We start from the raw sequence: 23,639 nt of genomic DNA on the forward strand, positions 1-23,639 counted from the left end.
TATTCAAAATCATGAGGAGTCTGGACAGAGTAGATAGGGAGAAGCTGTTCCCACTCATGAAAGGATTGAGAATGTGAGGGTACAGATTTAAAGTAATTAACGAAAGAAGCAAAAGTGACATGAAGACAATCTTCAACACAGCGAGTGGTTAAGGTCTGGAATGCACTGCCTGAGAAAGTGGTGGAGGCTGGTTTAGTCAACGCATTCAAAAGGGAATTAGACGTTATCTGAAATGGAAGAATATGGAGGGGTGAAGGTGGTAGAATGGCACTAAGGGAATTGCTCATTCGGAGAACCAGAGCAGACACGATGGGCCAAATGGCCTCTTCCTGTGCTGTAACAATTCTGTGGTTCTGTCACATGCCCATTCCACACCCAACCTGATCTCCTTCTGTATCTGCCCCTGGGAAAAACTATCCCTAATTCATTTAAAACTGCATTTTCAAAATCTCAACTGTTTAGCCTTTGGCCTTCTCTTAGCCAGAACATTTCTGCAGCTACTGATTTGCTCAACAACCCACTCACCTTGGATGTCCTAGTCCGCTGTAAAACCGTTGTACTCCTTCACCCTGGCCATTCCCCTTGTACAGCCCTAAAGCCTTATACGGCTTCCTAAAGTCCAAGTGATGCAGATTTGAAAGAGTTTGGCAGTGTTAGCCTTTTACTGTCAGATCTGGCTAGACCATTGAAAGCACTATTGGGCCCTGCTCTCTTCTGCTGGAGCTGTTCACTATTCCAGGTTCAATGCAAAGATAATTCTTAGCTTCTTTTCTCTACTGCAAACCAACTTCTTTAACACCTCTTCCCTGTCTCCTCCACTTTCATCTCCAATATTGAGTTAAAGAAGCTCATGGGCTTCTTTGTCACTGAGATCAAGACCCATCTGATCAGCTGCCTCTGCCACTTGCCTTGCTTCCACTAGCCTATCAGGCCTCACTTCCTGTAAAGCTCCTCTATCCTAGCTCTGAGCTTGCATCTTTCTTTATCTTTCCTATTTCCCCTCAGGACCTCTTCGAGCTCATCTTGTCTATGAGACTCACATCCTGCTCCCTGACTCTGTTTCCTGAAACTACTGACCTGCCAACTTCCCCTCTCAGTCCCCCATATTAGCTGACATTGTTAACCATTCTCACTCTTCAGGTGCTGCCCACCATTCTCTTTAAGCTGTGAAGGTGCACGGCCGCACTGCAGTCAGGAATGTGCTGTACGGGGGTCACACAGGCTGCACACAATCTCGGTCCCTTTACGCTGTGGACATGTGTGGCCATGCAGCACGGATCAGGCGGTGCAACAAAAAGGTGCACCCACAGAAAATTAGTGGAACAATTGTGTTGCCCCTCATCCTTTAAGTCATTGCCCCTCTTCTCAAAACAAAAATTGACCCCAACATCCTTGCAAGCTACTGCCTCATTGTCAACAGCCCTGTGGTAAGGTTGTTTGGTACCTCACTAAAGAGGTCTGGAGGTTTGCATGATTGAACACAAATTGTTTATTGTTAACACGCAACTATATACATATCTCCAAGGTATAGCCCTATCTCCGTATGATCTCCATGCTGGTTGCTGCTAGACTACTACTGTACTCAGTCCACTATCATGTAACTGTCTGTATCATACTTTGGGGTGGTATTGATCTCCAGTTCTACATTAAGCCTTGCTATGCCAAACACCCATATACCACAACCCCATTCCTCTCCAAGGTCCTCGAGTGTGTTGTTGCTTCACTGCTGGAGGTGCCTGACAGATGAGATGTTAAACTGAGGTCACGCCTGCTCTCTCTAAGGAGATGTAAAAGAACAGGGGAGACCTCCCCATGTCCTGTCCCAATATTTATCCTTCAACCAACATCACTGAATCAGATAACTTATCACATTGCTGTTTGTGACAGATCGAGGTGCACAAATTGGCTCCTGTGTTTCTTATGTGAGAATGGCGACTACATCTCGAAATGTAATTCATTGGTTCTGGTGCGCTTTGGGATGCTCTGAGGTTGTGAAAGTCTTATGTAAATGCACGTTCTTTCCCTTTAACCGGTTAAGTTTGCAGCAGGCTCAAACCTGGAAAACAACACTTAATGGACAGGTGGACAATCCAACCCCGCTTCTGATTTTCTGTTGAAAACAGTCCTTTCTTACAATCTATATCTTATTATTGTTTTAGTGCCAGCGGACGGAGTGAATATAACAGCACAAGATCACACTGCGCACGGCATCGTGGGAGGCTCGGTCTTACTTTCTATACATTACACAGCCGGCAGTTCCGAGACCCCAGTCATTCAGTGGCAGCTAAAGAGAGACAAGCCGATCCCTTTGGTCCAATCCTTTGGCACTCGCATCCTGGGCAAACTACGGCCAGAGTACAAAGATCGGATTGTGATCTTCCGCAACGGATCCCTATTGATCCACAACTTGCAGCCAACAGACGAGGGGATGTACGAAGTCGAGATCGCGATTACAGACGATGCCTCCACTGCAGTGAAAACACTCAATTTAACTGTTGATAGTAAGTTTTCAGGTTGCCAGGCTGACTGTGCAGTTACATTCCGATTTGTACTGAATTACCCAGCAGCTGCCGCCCTCCCCTCCACTTTCCCATTCTGCTCTTTCAAAGAAACTGATGTGTACTGGCTACAGCTTCATGAACACCAGCCCCCGCACCACTGACCCCATCCCCCGCCACCTGCCTCTACCAAATAGCCTTTCCTGATGTGTTTAAGTTGTGAGTTTCATAGCATTATTCAGCTGAAGGAAGAGGGCTTATCACAGATGATTCAGTCCTCGCCCAATATTATGAAATACAGTTTCCATGGATGGAGAGGAAAGGAGGAATGAAAAACTGATTTTCATTTACATAGAGGTAAAAATAAAGTCTGATTTTCCCCATTCCTAACCCAGGACACTGTAGCTAATTGTAATGCACTGTAACACCACCCTGACTGGGACTTGCTGACTCGGCTTAGACAGAGATCAAACGTGCCATTTTCCTGTTCAGTATGGTTCAGCCCAGCACCCAGGCAGTGGGTCCGTTATGAGTGTCCTTGGACTGGTGAGAGAAGAAGAATCAGTTCTGGTTTCTTCTCCTGACTCGTAGGCTGTGATCTTTACTGTAAAATTAGATGTACGGACACCAGTAGACGATGGGATTGGGTTTTGGAGTCCTTAGTGTTGGAGCTGAGAGGCAGTCAGAAAGCATCAGTAATGTATTATAATGCTGAAAAGACTAGACTGCACCCTAACTCCATATCCAGCAGCAGTAGCACCAAAACAAACAAGGAAAATCTTGGCTTATTAAATTGCCACCTGACCCATTTTGGACTCCCCTTTTCACAAATGGGGGAAGCGATGGTGTAGTAATATTGTCACTGGACTAATAATCCAGAGACCTAGGGTAATACTCTAGGGACCCGGGTTCGAATCCCACCATGGCAGATGGTGGAATTTGAATTCAAGAAATCTGGAATTAAAAGTCCAATGATGATCATGAAACCACTATTGATTGTTGGAAAAACTCATGTGGTTCACTAATGCTCTTTAGGGAAGGAAATCTGCTGTCCTTACATGGTCTGGCCTACAGGTGACTCTGGACCCCACATCAATGGATTCTTAAATGCTCCCTGAAATGGCCTAACAAGCCACTCATTGCATCACAATCACTAGAAAGTCAATAAAGGACGAAACCAGATGGACCACCTGGAAACAACAATGTTTGTCTTGTCTTGTCCACCCAGCAAAGTCCTCCTTACTAATATCTGAGGGCTTGTGCCAAAATTGGGAGAGCTGTCTCACAGACTAGTCAAGCAACAGCCTGACATAGTCAACCTCATGGAATCATACCTTTCAGATAATGTCCCAGACTCCGCCATCACAATCCCTGGGTATGTCCTGTACCACCGGCAGGACAGACCCAGCAGGGGTGGCAGCGCAGTTGCCCTGGGAGTCCTGAACATCGGCTCCCGGCCCCATGAAATCTCATGGCATCAAGTCAAACATTGGAACAGAACCTTCCTGATGATTACTGCCGCAGCCCTCCCCACCCACCCACCAACTCAGCTGACAAGTTAGTGCTCCTTAATGTTGAACACCACTTGGAGGGGGCACTGAGAGTGGTAAGGGCACAGAATGTACTCTGAGAGGGGGAACTTCAATGTCCATCACGAGAGTGACTCAGTAGCACCATTACTGAGCGAGCTGGTCAAGTCCTAAATAGCTGCGAGACTGGGTCTGCAGCAGGTGGTAAGGGAACCAATGAGAGGGAAAAGCCTGCTTGACCTTGTCCTCACCAATCTGTCTGTTGCAGATGCATCTGTCCATGACAGTATCAGTAGGAGTGACCACTGCACAGTCCTTCTGGAGGTGAAGATCCGTCTTCACACTGATGACACCCTCCAGTGTGTTAAATGGCTTAGACTTCTACAGATCTAGAAACTCAAGACTGGGCATCCATGAGGCGCTGTGGGCCATCAGCAGCAGCAGAATTGTATTCAACCACAATCTGTAACCTCATGGCCTGGCATACCCCACACACTACTATTTCCATCAAGCCAGGGGATAAACCCTGGATCAATGAAGAATGCAGGAGGGCATGCCAGGAGCAGCACCAGACATGTGTAAAAATGAGGTGTCAGCCTGGTGAAGCTCCAACTCAGGATTACTTGCATGTCAACCAGCATAAGCAGCATGAAGTAGACAAAGCTAAGTGATCCCACAAAAAATGGATCAGGTCTAAGCTCTGCAGTCCTCCCACATCCAGTCATGAATGGTGGTGGACAATTAAAAAACTCACTGGTGGCGGAAACTCCACAAATATCCCCATCCTCAATGATGGGGGACCCCATCACATCAGTGCAAAAGATAAGGCTGAAGCATTTGCAACAATCTTCAGCAAGAAGTGCAGAGTGGATGATCCATTTCGGCCTCCTCTGGAGGTTCCCAGCATCATAGTTGCCAGTCTTCAGCCAGTCTTCACTCCATGTGATATTAAGAAATGGCTGAAGGCACTGAATATTGCAAAGGCTATGGGCCCTGACAATATTCCAACAATAGTATTGAAGACTTGGACTCAAGAAATTCCTGCGTCCCTAGCCAAGCTGTTCCAATACAGCTACAGCACTGGCATCTACCTGGCGATGTGGAAAATTGCCCAGTTATGTCCTGTACACAAAAAGCAGGACAAACCCAAACGGACCAATTACCGCCCCATCAGTCTACTCTTGATCATCAGCAAAGTGATGGAAAAGGTAATTAACAGTGCTATCAGCGGCACTTGTTTAGCAATAACCTGCTCACTGACACTCAGTTTGGGTTCCACCAGGGTCACTCAGCTCCTGACATCCTTACAGCCTTGGTTCAAACATGGACAAAAGAGTCCAAGAGGTGAGGTGAGGTGACAGTGACAGGCCTTGGCATCAAGGCAGCATTTGACAGGGTGTGGCATCAAGGAGCCCTAGCAAAACTGGAGTAAATGAAAATAAGGGGAAGCTCTCCATGGGCTGGAGTCATACTGAGCACAAAGGAAGATGGTTGTGGTTCTTGAAGGTCAGCCATCTCAGTTCCAGGACATCATTGCAGGAGTTCCTCAGGATAGTGTCCTAGGCCCAACCATCTTCAACTGCTTCATCAATGAGCTTTCTTCCATCATAAGGTCAGAAGTGGGGAAGTTCGTTGATGATTGCACAATGTTCAGCACCATTTGTGACTCCTCAGACACAAAAGCAGTCCATGTGCAAATGCAGCAGGACCTGGATAATATCCAGGCTTGGGCTGGCAAGAGGCAAGTAACATTCGTGCAACACAAGTGCCAGGCAATGACAATCTCCAACAAGAGAGAATCTATCACCCCTTGACATTCAATAGCATTACCATCACTGAATCCCCACTATCAACATCCTGGGCATTACCATTGACCAGAAACTGAACTGCACTAGCCATATAAATACTGTGCCTGTAATAACAGGTCAGAGGCCAGGAATCCTGCAGTGAGTAGCTCACTATGCCCCCCAAAGTCTGTCCATCATCTACAAGGCTCAAGTCAGGAATGTGATGGAATACTCTACTTTTGTCTAACAACACTCAAGAAGCTTGACACCATCCAAGACAAAGCAACCTGATGGATTGGCACCCCATCCACAAACATTTACTCCTTCCATCACATTTGCACAGTAGCAGCAGTGTGTACCATCCACAAGATGCACTGCAGGAATTCACCAAGCCTCCTCAGACATCACCTTCCAAACCCATGACCGCTAATATCTAGAAGGACAAAGCCTACAGACACGAGAACTCCACTTCCTGGAAGTGCCCCTCCAAGCCACACACCATCCTGACTTGGAAATATATTGCCATTCCTTCACTATTGCTAGGTCAAAATCCAGCATTTTGGGACTACACCACATGGACTGCAGCGGTTCAAGAAGGTGGCTCACCACCACCTTCTCAAGGGCAATTAGGGTTGAGCAATAAATGCTGGCCCAGCTAGCGACACCTACATCCCAAGAATGAATATAAAAAAAACCCACTATGTAGCTCCCTACAACTCCTGCTTGAGACAAAGGGAACATTTGCTGTACTCCTCAATTTCTGTCACAGCTATCTTGAACATAATAAAATCACTGGCAGAGACCCCTCTCCAGATTACCTCTTGTAAACCCAGCCCTTTTTTCTGAAAGACACAGTTATTGCTGAAATTCATTGACCTGAGGGATCGGTTTTCATGGCTGGTTTCCTGTTTTTCACCCACCATATATTACACCTCGTCAAAACTCTGGTGCCTGTATCCTAAGTCTCATTCATCCATCACCCCTGTGCTATCTGACTTACATTGGTTCCGAGTCCACCTATGCCTTGATATCCTCGTTCAAATCCCTTCATGGCTGACCTCCCTATCTCTGTAACCTCCTACAATTCTAAACACTCCAAGAGCTCACCATTGCATTCATCTCACCTGTGCCTTCAGCAGTCTAAGCCAGAAGCTCTAAAAGCCACTACCTAAAACTTTCCACCTCTTCAACTCTCTCTTCTTCATTGTTTAAAACTTATCTTTTGGTAAATGTTTAGCCACCATGCCCTACTTTCTCCTTCCTTGGCTCAGTGTCAATATTCATCTGATTATGCTCCTGTGAAGTGCCTTAGGATGTTTTATTGAATTAAAGGTACTTCAAAATGCAAATTTTTGTTTTATGTTTTATAGCCTTGCGCCATTTGTCTGTTCTGTCTTTGTTTTATCCAGTCCCCGTGACAAGGCCAGTAGTGGTGTTATCATCCTCCACAGTACTGGAACTGAGTGAATATGTCATGTTAAACTGTTCACATGAAAATGGAACCAAACCAATGTACACATGGCTGAAAGGAGGGAAACCCTTAGACAATGATGAAAGGTTCTCTTTATCCAGTGATCAGAAAACCCTGACTATCACACGGGTCCACATAACTGACGATGACCTTTATAGCTGTACAGTGGAGAACCCGATCAGCAGCTCTCGAAGCACTCCAGTCAAACTGACTGTATACAGTAAGTACATGAGCAATATATGAAAAGCAGGAAATAATTTTGGAAAGTGGGATTATATACATGGAAGCAGGAGAATGGCTTTCCTAGAGGAAACACAAGGAGCGGAGTAGGATATTTATAGAGGCAAGCAGTGGGATACAGATAAAATAAGATGGGACACTTGGGTGCAATGGGACTTATAGAGGAAACATTGAGTAGAATATATAACAGCGACTGATCCAGCATCTCCCATTTTATACTATTGCTAAAAGTTACAACTACTCCAAACAGTTTAAGTGTGGATAAGGTTACTGAAATGTTGCATGTGGATCATAATAATGTCCTGAGCTGCTGAATATAAGCGCTAAGTAAGTATTCTGCAGCCTTTCTTGATTTACCTGTGAGATACAGAGGAACTTTGCAAGGCCTTTCCTCAAAAGGCCGTGATTTAAAGGCTCATGAGGGAGGGCCCACCATGGAACTCTGCCACAATACCAGGTTTGTGGGGTAAGATAGGGCTTTCCATGGGTAGACCCTTGGAGGTTTAGAACCATCATCCCTCCATTGAAGACCCAGAATGACGGGTGGTAATTGGCTGGTTTTGGAGGTGAGAGCCATAAACCTCCTCACCCAGAAGAGCCCCTAGTCCCCTCACAAAAGGATAAACTTCTATCCCCTTCCAAAAATCTTTTTAACCTTTGATCTTTGTGGTCCAGGATCTGACCCTACTTCCACCAGTATGGAATATACGTACCAGTTGAGACCAGGCATGCTTGTGCCAGTTAGACAGCGGGCCCTGAATGATAGCTTAAGAGCACTTCCAACTTAAGAAATTCCGCTCCCTGGCCCTGATCCCTTATGTTGATTGTCTTTTTGGGTCAGAAGACTTGACTTGAGAGAGACTCCTTTTTCAAGGCCTTATGGGAAACTTCCTCCAGAAGTCTGTTGGAACAATTTTGATGCCACAATTAGTTGTGTAGACCTTTTTCATTGTAACAGAGAAGGTCAAGAGAAAAACTGGTACAGAAGTTTGAGGGGTTCTGATAAGGTAAATAGGGAACATTGCATCGGTTAATATAGCGATAGCTATAAAGGGCAGAAAAATTTAAGGCCATTACATAAGAAAGAGGTTGGGAGAATTTTATTTTAATGCAGAGGATTGTTGGAATGCCCGTCCAAAAACAATGTTGGGATTAGAAGTTTTAAATCTTTTCTAAAGGGAAGGGATAAGTATTTGAAAAATTTTGATAGGTAGAGTGAAAAGTCAGAAGAATGGGACTGAGTAGATCGTACTTTCACAGAGACAGCACAGGCACAATGGGCTAAATGGCCTCTTTCTGTACTGTAAAATTGGATGATTCAATGACAGAGTAATGTGTGAAAAGGAAAGGATTGGTGGCTGAATAGCTCTTTCTTCAAAATGTAGCTAGAATATTTTCATTTAAGATTCAGAGACTGAGAGAGCAGACAGTGACCTTGTTGTGTTTCTTTCAGGGCGGAGCTCTTTATATATTATCCTCAGCACAGGAGGGATTTTCCTTCTGGTTACTTTGGTAACTGTATGTGCCTGCTGGAAACCTTCGAAAAAGTAAGTTTTAATCGAGGTTCTTGATTTTATACCTTGCCTGCTTCTTGTTTTGCACACGGAATGACTCATAAATGTAAATGGCTCCTCATAAAAGGGTACGGTAGTGTTATGGTTTTATTACTGGGCTAGTAATCCAGACAGCATGAGTTGAATGGGCAGTAAATGCTGGCCTCACCAGAGCCGCCCACATGACATGAATGAATTTTAAAAAGTCCCATAATGGTAGTTGTAAAATTTGATTTCAGTTTAAAGCTCTGGAAATTAAAAAGCCATTGGATTATCGTATAAACCCAACTGGTTCACTAGTATCCTTTCGAGAAGGAAACCTGCCCCCCCCCCCCTTACCTGGTCTGCCCTTTATGTGACTCCTGTCCCACACCATTGTGTTTGGCTCTGAAATGGTCTAGCAAAGCACTCAGTTGCATCAAACTGCTACAAATGACAGTGGTTCTAGTAAAAGATCTATTACCTTCTCAGGCCAGTCAGACAGTAAATACTTCTTGTCAGTCATGCCCGTGTCCAAAGAATGGATTTTGTTTTAAAAGTTGCATTTGAAAAGTATGACATGTTCCAAAGTGGAATACCTGAAGGAATGGAAACTTTTGGTCTCTGTCTAAATTTGACACACTTATAGCTACAAACAACTGATGTTAAATAGGTACACTTAGTAATTCAGATAATTCCTTTTAATTGAGAAACTTTGGTGAAATGAAGCAAAGCAGCAAGATTTAAAATATGAGAAATAATGATTTTTAATGACTTCTCTATACCCTTGGTGTAGGAAAAAGAAGAATTTGCATTATATAGCTCCTTTCAGAACCTCAGGATGTCTCGAAGCCCAATTACAGTTAATTAAGCACTTTTGAAGTGTAGTTAGTCACTGCTGCAATATAGGGAGATGTGGCAGCTAATTTTCACACAGCAAAGTCTCACAAACAGCAATGAGATAAATGATCCAAGAATCTATATATAGATGTAATGGTATTGGATGAGGAATAAATGTTGGCCAGGAAGCTGGGAATATCTCTGCTGTTCATTTGCTATGGAATCTTTCATGTCCGCCTGAGCAGGCATCCTCTGTTTAATGGGAAGAATTTTCCTGTTGGCGAGTGGGGGCGGGTCCCGCTTGCTGCCGTGTAAAATGACACCTGGGCGGATGTCCCTATGTCCAGTTTCAGTTCCACGGGGGTCCCAGCCTCCGAAAGGCCTATTAAGGCCATTAAGAAAGTAATTAAAGTTGTTAAGAATGCTGACCGTCCAACCTTAAGGTTGGGGGGTGGGGGGGTGGGTGGTGGTGGTGGGCAGGTGAAGAGCCCAGGCGGCCTTCGCATTTTTCATAAAACCTCATCCACGGGTGGGATGAGGTGACATGAAGGGTTTGTTATTTAAATAAAAAATTTTGATAAAATTAATGGACATGTCCCAGTTCATGTGACAGTTTCACACGAGGGCACATGCCCTTAAAATTTTTTTCACCTTTATTAAATATTCCAGAAATTAAACTGATCTCCCCGAGGCACGGAGGTGCCTCAGGGAGATTTCTGTGCTGTTCCACATGGGTGTGCAAAAGAGTGCAGGCCCCGACTCAGGGAATCCCCCCCGCCTGCACAGGGGAGCGCACAGCGATTCCGGGTGTGCGTCACGCTGGGCGGGCCTTAACTGGCCCGCCCGCGTAAAATGGCGGTGCACACCTGATCGGGGGCGCCGATCGGGTTCGCACTCACTCCCGCCCGCCTCTGCACAACCCCCCCTGACAGGGGGGAGGAGCTCAGCCCAATGTTTCATGTAAAAGACAGTGCCTGTGACAGTACAGCACTCTCTCAGTGAAAGGAAAATGCTACTAACTAAACTAAGCCGACTGAAAGGAAAATGGCTTGGAGGGAGGGAAAGAGAAACAGTGGGAAGAACTAGAGAGACAGTAAAACACGCAAGAATCAGTAGACTAGAAGAGAAAATGAAATAATGGAGAGAAACAGAGAGAGAGAGAGAGCAACATCAGGTATGCAAACATACCACCCCATCCTTCAATTCCCTTCTAAGTAATGCATTTATACACAGTAAATGAGGAGCCCGCATGAAATAGGATTAATATATTTGGTCTGCCCACAGTACACTGTGTGCTGAAGCCCAAGAGAGTTATGGTGCAAACTGACAAAGGTTTGTGTAAGTCTCCTATTAAGACAACAAGCCCTATTGATATAGAAGCTTTTCACTACCCTTATTAATGCTGGGATAGCATGCATGCCAAGCATCAGTAATCTCCACTTGTCAGCTTTTGTTGACTAAAATCAACCTGTGTTTCCCAGTACTTTAAGTGTAATGACCTGTTTTCACATGCCTGCCAATATTAAGAGCTGTTTTTAGACTTCGCACACTTAGGTGATGTGTCAGAAAGCCACGTATCCAAATTTACCAATGGCACAAAAATAGGCAGCATTGCAAGCAACGTTGGTGGAAGTATGAAATTAGAAAGAGATATTGATAGGTTAACTGAACAGGCAAAACTGCAGAAAATAGATTTTAGCGTAGAAAAATGCGAGACTGTCCACTTTGAACATTAAAAGGATAGAACTGGGGTACTTCCTATATGGTGAAAAGCTAGAAACAGTGGAGGTCCATAGAATCCAGGTACATAGATCATTAAAATATCCCGAACAGGTACAGAAAACAATCAAAAAGACAAATTAAATGCTGACCTTCATACTTAGAGGACTAGAATACAAAGAGGTAAAAGTCACATTTCAGTCAACAAAGCCCTGGTTAGACCACCCCTGGAATATTGTGCACTGTTCTGGTTTCCGCATCTTAGGAAGAAAGTATTGATGGTAATGAAAAGTAAATTTACTGGAATGATACCTGGACTCCAAGGGTGAAGCTATAAGCAGTGATTAAACAAACTAGGTTGTATTCCCTGGAGTTTAGAAGGTTAAGGAGTAACTTAATCAAAGCTTTCAAGTTATTAAGAGGAATATTTGCACAAATAGACATAATGTATTTCTATTAGTTGAGGAATCTAGGGCTGGGGGCATAGACTAAAAATTAGACCTTTTAACAGTGGAAAGAATTTGGAACTCTCTTCTATAAATGGCAATTGATGCTAGATCAATTGTAAATTTTAAATTTGAGATTGATAGATTTTTGTCATATGGGGAAAAGGTGGGGCATATAGAGTTAGGTCACAGATCAGTTGTGATCTCATTGAATCGCGGAACAGGCTTGAGGGTTTAAATGGCCTCCTCTTTTTCCAATGTTCAGAGTAGAGAGGGAGAAACTGGTGGAAGTGTCAAGAATCGGGGACACTGATTTATGGTAAGAGAATCAACAATGACATGAGGAAAATCTTTTTTATGCAGCAAGTGTTTAGGATCTGAAATGCACTGCCTGAGAATGTAATGGAAGCAGATTCAATTATGGCTTTCAAAAGGGAAATGGATAAGCACCTGAAGGGAAAAGCTCCTCAGGGCTACAGGGCAGGGGCAGGGAAGTGGGACTCTCTTGCAGAGAGACAGCACAGATACGATGAGCTCAATGCTTCTGTGATGTAACCATTCCATGATTCTAAGAGAGAGGAAAGAATGTCCGTGATTGTGTTGTACTGTGTATGGGTTATGTGCAATAGTTGAATAGATAGAAATGTTAAGGAGTGGGGTGTGAGACTGGCATCATTTGAAGGTATGTGTGGGTGAGGTGGAATATGTAAATGTCAGGCATGAGTCCTAAATGCTTGTGAATGCTGATGGTTGAGTGATGGGGTTGTGGTGCAATTATAGAGGCACAAGAGGCTAGTGGTTTATGGGTCTGAGATGTGATATGAAGATGCATTCACTGTTCTTGGCAGTGCATTTGAGGTCATTAAACTTCTTCCAGCGCTGCTGCCAGGCTTTTGGGGCCAGACCCCCTTGCCTCCTGCTTCCACTCCCTTTGGAAGGTCTGCATGAGAGCCCCCTGGCCCACCGCCGGACAAAATGGCTTTACTCCTTGTGCCCATCTCTGTCATGAATGCTTCCAGTACAGCATCTATTCCCTGGCCGAATGTTCCCTTTTCCTCCTGTTTAACTGTAGCAAGATCAGTCAGTTGTGGCCTTGGCTTATCCGGTGCAGTTTCCCTTCAAGAGAGACTGACTGTCTTTAATTGCTGGAGGCTAGCTGCACCAGCCTCGCCTACGAGCCTGACACCCTGCTAAGCCCCCTCTTTCAGCCCATCATTTAAATAAGAAGGCAGCACAAACTTTGCATGCTATCTGTCTCCACCTCAACAGGTGTGGACAGGTTACGGATTGTGATCCCCAATCTAAAAAAAAATAGCGTGGACAAATTTTTAGCCCACATTACATTAAACACAGTCTGATCTGTTCTATTGCTCATTCTTCATTAACATTGTGACTAACCAGAAAGTATCTTAGTTGCACTTCCTCTTTATTTCATATTATCACACTCTGGCTGCCTGGTTTGTGAAGGGAAGCTTCCTCCCTTTTCAGCAGATGTACAGATCTACAACATGTCTCAAAATATGCCAAAATCCTTTGTGAGCTCTTAAGATCTAACCCACCATAAGGTACCTTTAGCAACATCCCGCACTATCGCACAGTATTGTCATGGCTTCACATTCCAAATACTGATGCACTTGCAGTGCATGTTCAGCATCTCAATTTCCTGCTGACACTAACTCTGTGCTTACACTTGAAAGCTAGTTATTGGGCAAGGTGTCATAGAGACCTGGTGTGTCACAGAATGTGTCACTGTCTTCAGGAGTGAATGGAGGAATTGGGAAGCCAGAATGAGCCTGTGTTTGATGGCCTGAAGTTAGAATATAATATGATAACATTTTTCCAATAACAAATAATAAAGTGGAGTTGATGACAATATGTAAATGAGGGTAATTGTCATATAATTGTGGGATCTCTTGCTGAGCAGATCTGAATATTTCATTGTTTTTCATATTATAATAGCTACACCTCTGGAGTACTCCATTGGCTATAATCCAGCGCTGAGGGACTGCTGCAGTGTTGGAAGTGCTGTCTTTCTAACGAGATATTAAATTTTTCAAGTGAGCATAAAATTGCCATGACACTATTGGAAGAAGAGCCGGAGAGCTCTCCTGATCTTCTGGCCAATATTTATCCCTCATCATATATCAGTAAGACAGATTACCTGACCACGATCTCATAGTGTTTATGGAGCTTGCTGAGTGTAAATTGGCTGCTGCATTTCCTATATTCCAATAGTGACTTCACTTCATGTGTATATAACTGGTTGGAAACTGCTTGGGATGATCTGAGATTGTGAAAAACACTATATCAATGCAAGTCTTTCACTCCTTCAAATAAGCAGTAACTAGTCACAAAGTCATGAAGATCAATTTAAAGAGCAGTATGCTTCAGGCCTTAATCTTTTGCCTTACTTTTTTCAGAAATAAAGGAAAAGGAGAGAAAGGAACATCCCCAGGTTCTGCAGAACGGAATGAGGATCAGGCTAAACATGAAGGTAATGTGTAGCTTGGGTGTGGTTGGGTGTTGTGTCGGTAACGGAGAGGGAGGTGGAGCTCACACCCCTGGTTCCTGAAATGCCACAACTTCAGGTCCAGGTTGGTGGGAAAGAGCATCACTAGCCAAACACTGGACCAGTCTCCTGCAGAGAGCACCATAGATCACAGGATGCTAAACAGGTTGTATTGAGCTTCTTTCTGGCAAAGAAAAGGTGTTTGTGTCAGAGATTGGGAATCTTAAAAAGAGGTAATAGAGTAACTGAAGCCTGGTGGACTGGGGATGTGCATTGGACCATTCCTCCTAATTAATACATAACCATCCAGACAATCACGTTTAGCAAGTCCACAAGAATGATGATTGTGGGAAATAGAGATCTCGTCCTGGCACAAGCGGGAACTCTCCTCAGATTCGACTCAGGTATCCTATCAGGATGGAGAAGAGAGCTTGAATCTGCACCTAACCTGTACAATAGTTTTATCATGATAATTGCTGACGACACCTAGTGAAAACATAAACATGTTCATTCCCAACACCAACACCCTGCATCTTAATGAGTGCTAAAATGAAAGGATCAAAGCATGAAACAGAGCATTTTATATTCAGGAGCTGCCACCAATTTCAGAAACAGAATCACTAATTAGGTTGAAAAAATTAACATTTAAAAGGGTAAGGCTAGCCAAGGGTTGGAAAGTGGAACTACGTAGATAGCTGGGACAGGACTGATGGACCGAATAGGGAATTGGCTGAAGAATAAGAAAATGAAGTCAAGAGGGAATTAGATGATTATTTGAAAATAAACAATCTACAGTGTTACTCGAGAAGGTGGGAGAATGGCACTAAGTGAAATGCTCGTTCAGAAAGCCAATGTAGACATGATGGGCCAAATGGCCTCCTTCTGCATTGTAAAAGTTCTGTGATTCTGTGATTGGATAGCTCTTTCATGATTCTAGCACAGCCAATGTGGGCTGAATGGCCTCCCCCGTTAAGGGTTGCCAACTATGATTAAATGTTTTCCTGGATGTTTCATCACATGACTCTAGCTATTAAGCAACCAACACATCCATACTTGTGACAGACTACCTTCCTACGGCAACTGGAAAACAGACTCATTACCCAATTGGCTGATGCTTGACTGGCACCCAAACAGATATAAAAACAAAAAAACTGCGGATGCTGGAAATCCAAAACAAAAACAAAAACAGAATTACCTGGAAAAACTCAGCAGGTCTGGCAGCATCGGCGGAGAAGAAAAGAGTTGACGTTTCGAGTCCTCATGACCCTTCGACAGAACTTGAGTTCGAGTCCAAGAAAGAGTTGAAATATAAGCTGGTTTAAGGTGTGTGTGTGGGGGGCGGAGAGAGAGAGAGAGAGAGAAGTGGAGTGGGGGTGTGGTTGTAGGGACAAACAAGCAGTGACAGAAGCAGATCATCAAAAGATGTCGACAACAATAGTACAAAAGAACACATAGGTGTTAAAGTTGGTGATATTATCTAAACGAATGTGTTAATTAAGAATGGATTACCATTCTTACCATGGGCACTCAAGGTATAGCTCTAGTGGGGTTGGGGAGAGCATAAAAGATTTTTAAAAAATAAATTTTTTTTTAAAAAAAATAATGGAAACAGGTGGGAAAAGGAAAATCTTTATAATTTATTAGAAAAAAAGGGAAGGGGGAAACAGAAAGCGGGTGCAAACAACCTTCTTTTACCCATTTTCAATATTTTTTACATCCGGTAAAGAGAAAAACTCAAAGAAAATGACAAAGGAAACAATCTTCCTTAATGTCCTGATAATTTTTCTCCAAGGTTGCACACAGCAGTGTCCTGGAGATTGACCTTCAATTCCTGGAGACTCCAGGCCAATCCTAGAGGGTTGGCAACCCTACTTCCTGTGCAGTAGAATTCATTGATTCGATAAGCAGGGGTGTTCCTCTGAGGACAGAGCACAGCTTCAATGGCAGCAACAGAGGGTAATGTAGAAAGTATTGCTTCCCCTGGTACTGTCACCTCTCATCATGATGAGCATAGATTCTACTTTTCAAAAGATGTTGAGCTGACATCCAGTGGCAAAAACTGATTACTGCAAGCATATTAAACTGAAATGAGCACACTGCCTCTGTTTCTCTGTGTAAGCCTGTGAATGGAAAGGGAAATCTGATCAGTGGATAATGGGTGGGATTTTTTTCCACCACTTTCGAAGTTAAAATCAGCCTTGTATATTTCAGGGAGAGAATGCATGTGGGCTGGATGACTGGAGAGTGACCAATTTAATAGCCACTCATAAAGTGAGACAGAATTAAGCTGGGTAACTACAGGCCAGTTTATTTAACACCTGCGCTGTGGGAATATTTGGAATCTTTAATCAACAATGGAAATAGTAAATATCTAGATGAAGAGAAAATAATTAGAAAAAAACAACACTGATTTCAAAATTGTATTTGATAAATCGGATTGAGTACTTTTAGTAGGTCACAGGTATGGTGGACAGGGGAATTGCAGTGGATGTGCTATATATGGACGTCCAGGAAGCTTTGACAAGCTACCACATAGGAGAATTTTGGAGGAGGTTAAAGAGTACAGAAAATTGTTGAGGGGGGGGGGGGCATAAAAAATGGATACAAACAGGTTAAGAGAACCTCAATATTGACTTTAAACCCTATTTCTTTCTCAGTAGAGTTGCTACCGAAAGCAGTTGAGCATGAACGTGAGCGCAAGAACCCTGCGGGATTGTACGTCATCAAAGAAAAGGTAGAAACATGACGGTAATATTGGTTACCAGCAGTCTATCAGTTGCTCAATAATAGCCAGGGAATATGTGACACAAGAACTACTGCAAAAAATAGTACAAGTTACGAACTCTAAAACACATACATTAACCTTTAATCTGTCAGCTTGGAGGCAAATCAATGGTCCCACATTAAAATATTATTGATGGTATTTAAAGGGATAGTGTTAATGATACGTCAACTATATTGTTAAGTAAAGGACATTGTTAAATTAAGTACTTAGAGCACTTATAAAGAGAGACTGTCTTCTGTGACAAGTGGACACTGAGGGGGCTGGAGTACATTATCAGCCCTCAAAACGAAATTCTCATTTAGTTATATAAGGTTCCTTTAAATTTTCTTTTAGTTACAGCGCCCTTTAAATTGGTTTAATTGGCTTTTTTTATTGGTTAATTCGTTTTTTGTGTCTACTGGTACTCAAAAAGTATAAAGAGAGATTGCTGGGATACTGGGTTGGTCAGTAGGAAGCAGACACATGTAATTCTGCATTCTGTGAATAAACCCATTATCAAGAAAAGTATTAGTGTTTAGTTTCATACTTCACCAACTGGCTTTAGACTGATAAAAACAGGCAGTATTTGTTTCATCACTTACATTTGCATTCGAATCCAGTTCAGATTGTTGGAATGAAAGTCTCCTCTGTCTGTTCAAAACCCATCCCTATCTCTGCCGTTACTGCACTCTGCATTTAGTATTCTATATTTTGCAATATTGGATGCAGAGCATCACCCAGCAGTAGCACACATCAAAATATTGGGTTAATGTCCATTAGAGAGTTTACCTGATTTGGCATCCATTAAATTTTGATGTTACTTTTCTAGTTTAGTGTCAAGTAATATTTTGGATTTACATTATCTTTAGCATGTAATGGAAATCAGCGATGCTTGTCCAATCTTCTCTCAAGCTTGGTATGTTTACTGTCTGGGCATTAAGCATCCCCTTGATAAGCAACCCATCATTGTTTTTTTTATTGTCTGTTTTTCTTCATTGTCCTGATTAGGTGTTGAATCCCATGACTGTTCCATCACTCTCAAGTTCCTGGACTCCCTCTGCCAACTCAGTGCCATTCAGGCTACTTATGGGACACCTTCTGTTTGACCAATAATCATTTCATCCTTGAAGTGCAATCACAGTTGCTCTGAGATAAATGGTGCTGACGTTTTGCGCACAGCAAGGCCCCACAAAAGATTGAAAAAAAAGACTTGCATTTATACAGCATCTTTTCAACTTCAAATTGCCCCAAAGTGCTTTATAGCCATTGAAATATCTTTGAAGTGCAGTCAATATTGTAATGTAGGAAATGTTGTAGCCAATTTCCACGAACAATGAGCAAATATTCTATTTTTGAGATCTTGGTTTCATTGAAGGGTAAACATTGTATAGAAATCCCTTGACCTTCTTTAAATGGTGTCCTGGACCTTGAATGTCCACCTGAGAGGGTAGTTTGGGGGCAGAATTTTACATTTCCCCAACAGCAGGTTTGTAGACGGAGGATGGCAGTAAGATTCTTTGGATGGCCTTCCCACTGGATTCTCACCCACCTTGAACTCTGCACTATTTTACAATGGGACAGGTGAAGCCTAGACCGGCACCCTCCTGCCCTTGCCCCAGTTGAGGCCCTTAAGTGGCCAGTTAATGACCATGTAAGGACCATTTCCCACCCAGCCTCAATTGACAGGCTGGCGGGAGGAGCTCAGGAATAGGAGGTAAACCCAAGAACTGACCCTGCTTAGGCCTCGGGTGGGAATTGGGAGGGCACCTTCATCAACAGCCTCCTTTGAATATTAGGTGCCTCCCCAAAAATCCTTCCCCCCTTGGCCTCCCACCAACTCCTGCCACACCCCTCTCTGCCCTGAGACCCCCAAAATTTACTTGGTCCTGGAATCACGGGACTTAGATTCTGAGGATAGTTTGCAGTCCTAGCCCTGTCCACTGTAGCTTCTGGCATGCTGGGGCCAGAGAGCTACCAGCCAATCAGATTGGTCAGTAGCTGTCTGTGGCGGGACTTCCACCCGAATAAGGGGCAGAAGTCTCGCCTCCAGCTAAAGGCTGTGGGGCATCGAGTATTGGCAGCAATGTATTCACCACTGATTGCTTTGATGGCAGAAAGGGAAACTACGTCATCTGAAAAATCTTGGCCGGTGACTCAGTTTAACCTAGCTTGCATTTATATAGCACCTTTAATGTGGTAAAATATTCCAAGGTGCTTCACAGGAGCATTATGAAACAAACCTTGACATTAATTCACAGAAAGAGACATTGGGGCACATGACCAAAAGCTTGATCAGAGAGGTAGGTTTTAAGGAGTGATACAATAGGGGAGAGAGACAGAGAGGTCAAGGAGGAAGCTCCAGATTTTATCACCTGGAAAACTGAAAGCACAGCCACCAGCATTTGAGTAATTAAAATTGTGGACATGCAAGAGGGCAGAATAGTGGAGCGCAGAGACCTTGGGAAGGTTGTAAGGTTGGAGGAGGTTGCAAAGGTAGGGGGCAGCTAGGCCATTGAGAGAGTTGAAAAGAGGAATGAGAATTTTCAAATCAAAGCTTCATCAGACCAGGCATTAATATAGGTTAGCAAGCACGGGGGTGATGGATAAATGGAATGGTGCAATGTGGAATATAGGCAGCAGAAGTTGGATGAGTTCAAGTTTATGGAGGGTCAGAGATAGGAAGTCCACAGGAGAGCATTGAAATAGTCAAGTCTAGAGGTAGCAAATACATGGAAGAGGGTTTCCATGTATGAGGGATGAGCTGAGGCAGAGGCAGAGAGGTGGAAGTCGATGGTGTTGGTGAATGACAGATAAAGAATTAGAAGTTTATCTCAGAGTTGAATAGTTTGCAAACTATCTCGCTCAGCCTCATACAGAGGCCAGGGAAAGGGATGGAGTCAGTAGTGTGGACATGGAGTTTGTGACAGGGACCAAAAACAATGACTTTCATCTTCCCAATATTCAGTTGGAAGAAATTTCTGCTCATCCACAAGTACTGCATTGGACTGTCACACTAGATTCTCTTCTCAAGTCTCTGTAGTGGGACCTGAACCCACAATCTTGTGACTCATAAGAACAGAAGTAATTCATTCAGCTCCTGAAGCCTGCTCTGCCATTAAACAAGGTCATGACTGAATTGAATCCTACTCCATCCGCCTGCCTTGGCTCCCTAGCCCTTAATACCCTTGGCTAACAAAAAGCTATTGATTTCAGATTTAAAATTATTAATTGAAACTGCATCCACTGCTTTTTTGTAGGAGAGAAATCGACACTCCCACCATTTTTTTGCATGAGGAAGTGTGTTCTAATCTTTCTCATGAATGGCTAGGCTTTAATTCGAAGGTTCTGTCCTCTTGTCCAGACTCCGCTATCAGCAGTAAAAATTTCTTTTTTTCAAAATCTTTAAAACTTGTATCAAGTTACTTCTTAACATTTTATATTCCAGGAAATACAAGCGTAGTGTATGTAAACTCATAATTGAACTTATAATTCATATGCCAGGGTGCTACCATTGAGCTGCAGACACAGACAGCAAGTGAGATTGATGAGCAGTTAATTAGCTTTGGTGGATGAATGGTGGTCTAAATTCTAGAAAAATGCCCAGTTCCTCTTTGAATATTGCAACATAATATTTTATATCCACCCAAGTAGGCAGGCAAGGCCTTGGTTTACCATTTTGTCCGAAAGACAAAGCGATAGATTCTTGTCTTTACTATCTGCATATTAAGCACTGCTGGGACAGAGCAGAGAGAGGAGAGGGCAGAGAGGACTGCACTCCTGTTACAGCAACCATCCCGATCTGATTTCCATTTAGCTAAATGGAAGAAAAATCAGTCATGTAATTGTCCCTTGACTTCTTTTCTCTGCCCTCCACACTAATAGTGCTTAACATCTGGATGATATCATAGAATCATTGATCTCACAGCACAGAAGGGGCCATTTGGCCCATCTTTGACAAAGCCATCCACTCCCCTGCTCTTTCTCCATGTAACTATAAAGTGATCTGCCTAAGGGTAAGTCCTTTGCTCGTTCCTCTGCAGCTGGCGCTCTGGCACTTTCCTCTTTAGTATTCAGAGGTGCCTCCCATTTTCAATATCAAGTTGTCTAACATCATCATTCTCTTTCTCCCTCCTGGACTATATCCGTTTAATTTTCATTCAATCACCTCCTTCATCAAGTTCTCATACCTTAAAATATGGCCAATCCAACATTGTTGCCTTTTCTTTATGACACTCAGTGATGATCGTTTCTCCTCTTCATCATTGTTCTTGTGTTCTCTCCAGTTGACCCGCACCACCCTTCTCCAGAACCATATCTCACAAGTTTCTGGTCATTGGATGTCTGTTTTTCTCTTTCCCTATAAGTCTGCAAATTAACCCTCTTCAAGTACATATCTGATTGCCATTTGAAAGTTCCTATGGAATCTGATTCCAATCAGGTAGTGCAATCCACACCAGTTTGTAACAATTATCCTCATTTCCCCCTCGCTGCCTTTGTCAATGATTTCAAATCTTTGACCTCTGGTTGCCAGAGGAAACAATTTCTCCTAATTGTTCTATCAAAACCCCACATAATTTTAAATGCCTCTGTTAAGTCTTAAAGATTGTTGCTCTAAGGAGAACAATCATGGCTTCTCCAAACTCTTCCCAAACTGAAGTCTCTCATTCCTAGTATCATGCTGATAGAATCTACTCTACTGTCTCAAGGGCTTTGGTACCCTTTCTAAAGCCTGGTTGCCCAGAAGTGTATGCAATACTCCAGCTGAGACCTAACCAGTGATTTGTAATGGTAATACAATAATTTCGCACTCCCTTGGGACTGCACTCAAGTGTTAATCTAAATAATAAGCTCAAGTCTTGGAGTGGAGATTAAATCCAAAATCTTCATATTCAGAGGTGAGAGTTTTTTTTCATTATTTCATGGGACATAGGCATCACTGGCAATTGTTGCCCCTCCCTAATTACCCTTGACAGCAGGGTAGCCAACCAGATTGCTTTTGGCCTGGAGTCGCATGTAGACCAGTCCAGGGAAGGACAGCAGATTTCCTTCCGTAAGGGACATTAGTGAGCCAGATGGGCTTTTGCAACAATCAATGATAGTTTCATGGGATTAGTTTTTAATTCCAGATTTTTAAAAAAAAATTAATTGAACTTAAATTCCACCAGCTGCTGTGGTGGGATTTGAACCTGTGTCCCCAGAGCATTTGGCTAGTGACTTTACTGCTATGTCACCATCTCCTCTTAGAGGATTGCCAATTGAACTAAACTGACAATCATTTTCTCCTTTTTTAATCCATCCTTTCTCAAGACCTCAAAATGTTTCAATTCCACAGTTCTCCTGGTTTTTTCTTCCTATATTCTATAAATTGAAGCATATCCTCCTTTAACCATGTCACCTTGATTTAATTTGTCTCCTCTCTTGGTACGATTAACTACAAACTCTGCCCTGCACTATGGACTATGTCCTAAATCATCAAGGCTTATCAAAAACAAATGATCTTACCCAATCCCATGTCTATTCCAGGATTCTCCAGATGCTGAGGAAGACTCCTTAAATGTTTCCAAGAGTGCAGCGGAACAGGCTGGATTCATAATTTCCTCTGGACCTCCAGCTAGATCCCCAAGACCAGCTGGTCGATCGCCTAGGCGATACAACAGATCTCCCGTTCGATCCCCTGGCTCTAGCAGAGCTCACAAGTCTCCAAGTAGATCATCCAACTCGCCAGCGCACCAGAGGAGTGCTAACCGCATCATCCGTCCAACAGGGGTCCATATGATCACGGAGCAAGACGAGGCTTGTGTGGAAGAAAATTAACGCTCAAAAAATCCTGTATTTTCTTTCATGGACATAAAACATACTGTAGATGCACAAGTATTGGTATCAAAGCCTGGAACGTATCCAGGGTTCTGGCCTCCATTATTGCTTTTCCTGAGTATACATGTAATACAGATTACCATAACCCTCGCTCCCCCTAACCATGGCAACCTAGCTCCTAGAATGCAAACCAAGGTCAGACCCTAAAACCAAGCACATAAAATATCCCGAAACACATCCCATTTTGAAGGATGACTGTTGACATTTTGGGGAGGGTGGTTTAATTGCTTAGTTTTCGATATCACATGTAAGTGACCCAAATTAAATGTAATGTTGTGAGCGTGAGCATGTAATGATACACCCTTAGAACTTTCCTAGTGAGCTCCCTATGGCCCACTGGGTAAAAATTCCACAAGGTGTGGACCTAAACTACATGGATGAGAAAGATCCACAGTTTGATTTTCTATGCTGAGTTACTAGATCTATGCTG

General features: G+C 43.2%; 1 protein-coding gene across 1 annotated transcript; it reads left to right on the forward strand.

Annotated features, from left to right (window-relative positions):
- The first annotated feature begins 1,928 nt into the window (after positions 1-1,928).
- On the forward strand, positions 1,929-23,198 carry LOC121269587 (hepatocyte cell adhesion molecule-like). Its single transcript, XM_041174289.1, has 7 exons — positions 1,929-2,004; positions 2,124-2,501; positions 7,224-7,505; positions 8,979-9,072; positions 14,483-14,556; positions 17,229-17,305; positions 22,859-23,198. Exons 1-7 carry the CDS (start codon positions 1,929-1,931, stop codon positions 23,147-23,149), a joined length of 1,272 nt encoding a protein of 423 aa, XP_041030223.1. The 3' UTR covers positions 23,150-23,198.
- Positions 23,199-23,639: the final 441 nt, after the last annotated feature.

The sequence above is a fragment of the Carcharodon carcharias genome, chromosome 25, assembly GCF_017639515.1.
Source record: "Carcharodon carcharias isolate sCarCar2 chromosome 25, sCarCar2.pri, whole genome shotgun sequence".
Classification (NCBI taxonomy): Eukaryota; Metazoa; Chordata; class Chondrichthyes; order Lamniformes; family Lamnidae; genus Carcharodon; species Carcharodon carcharias.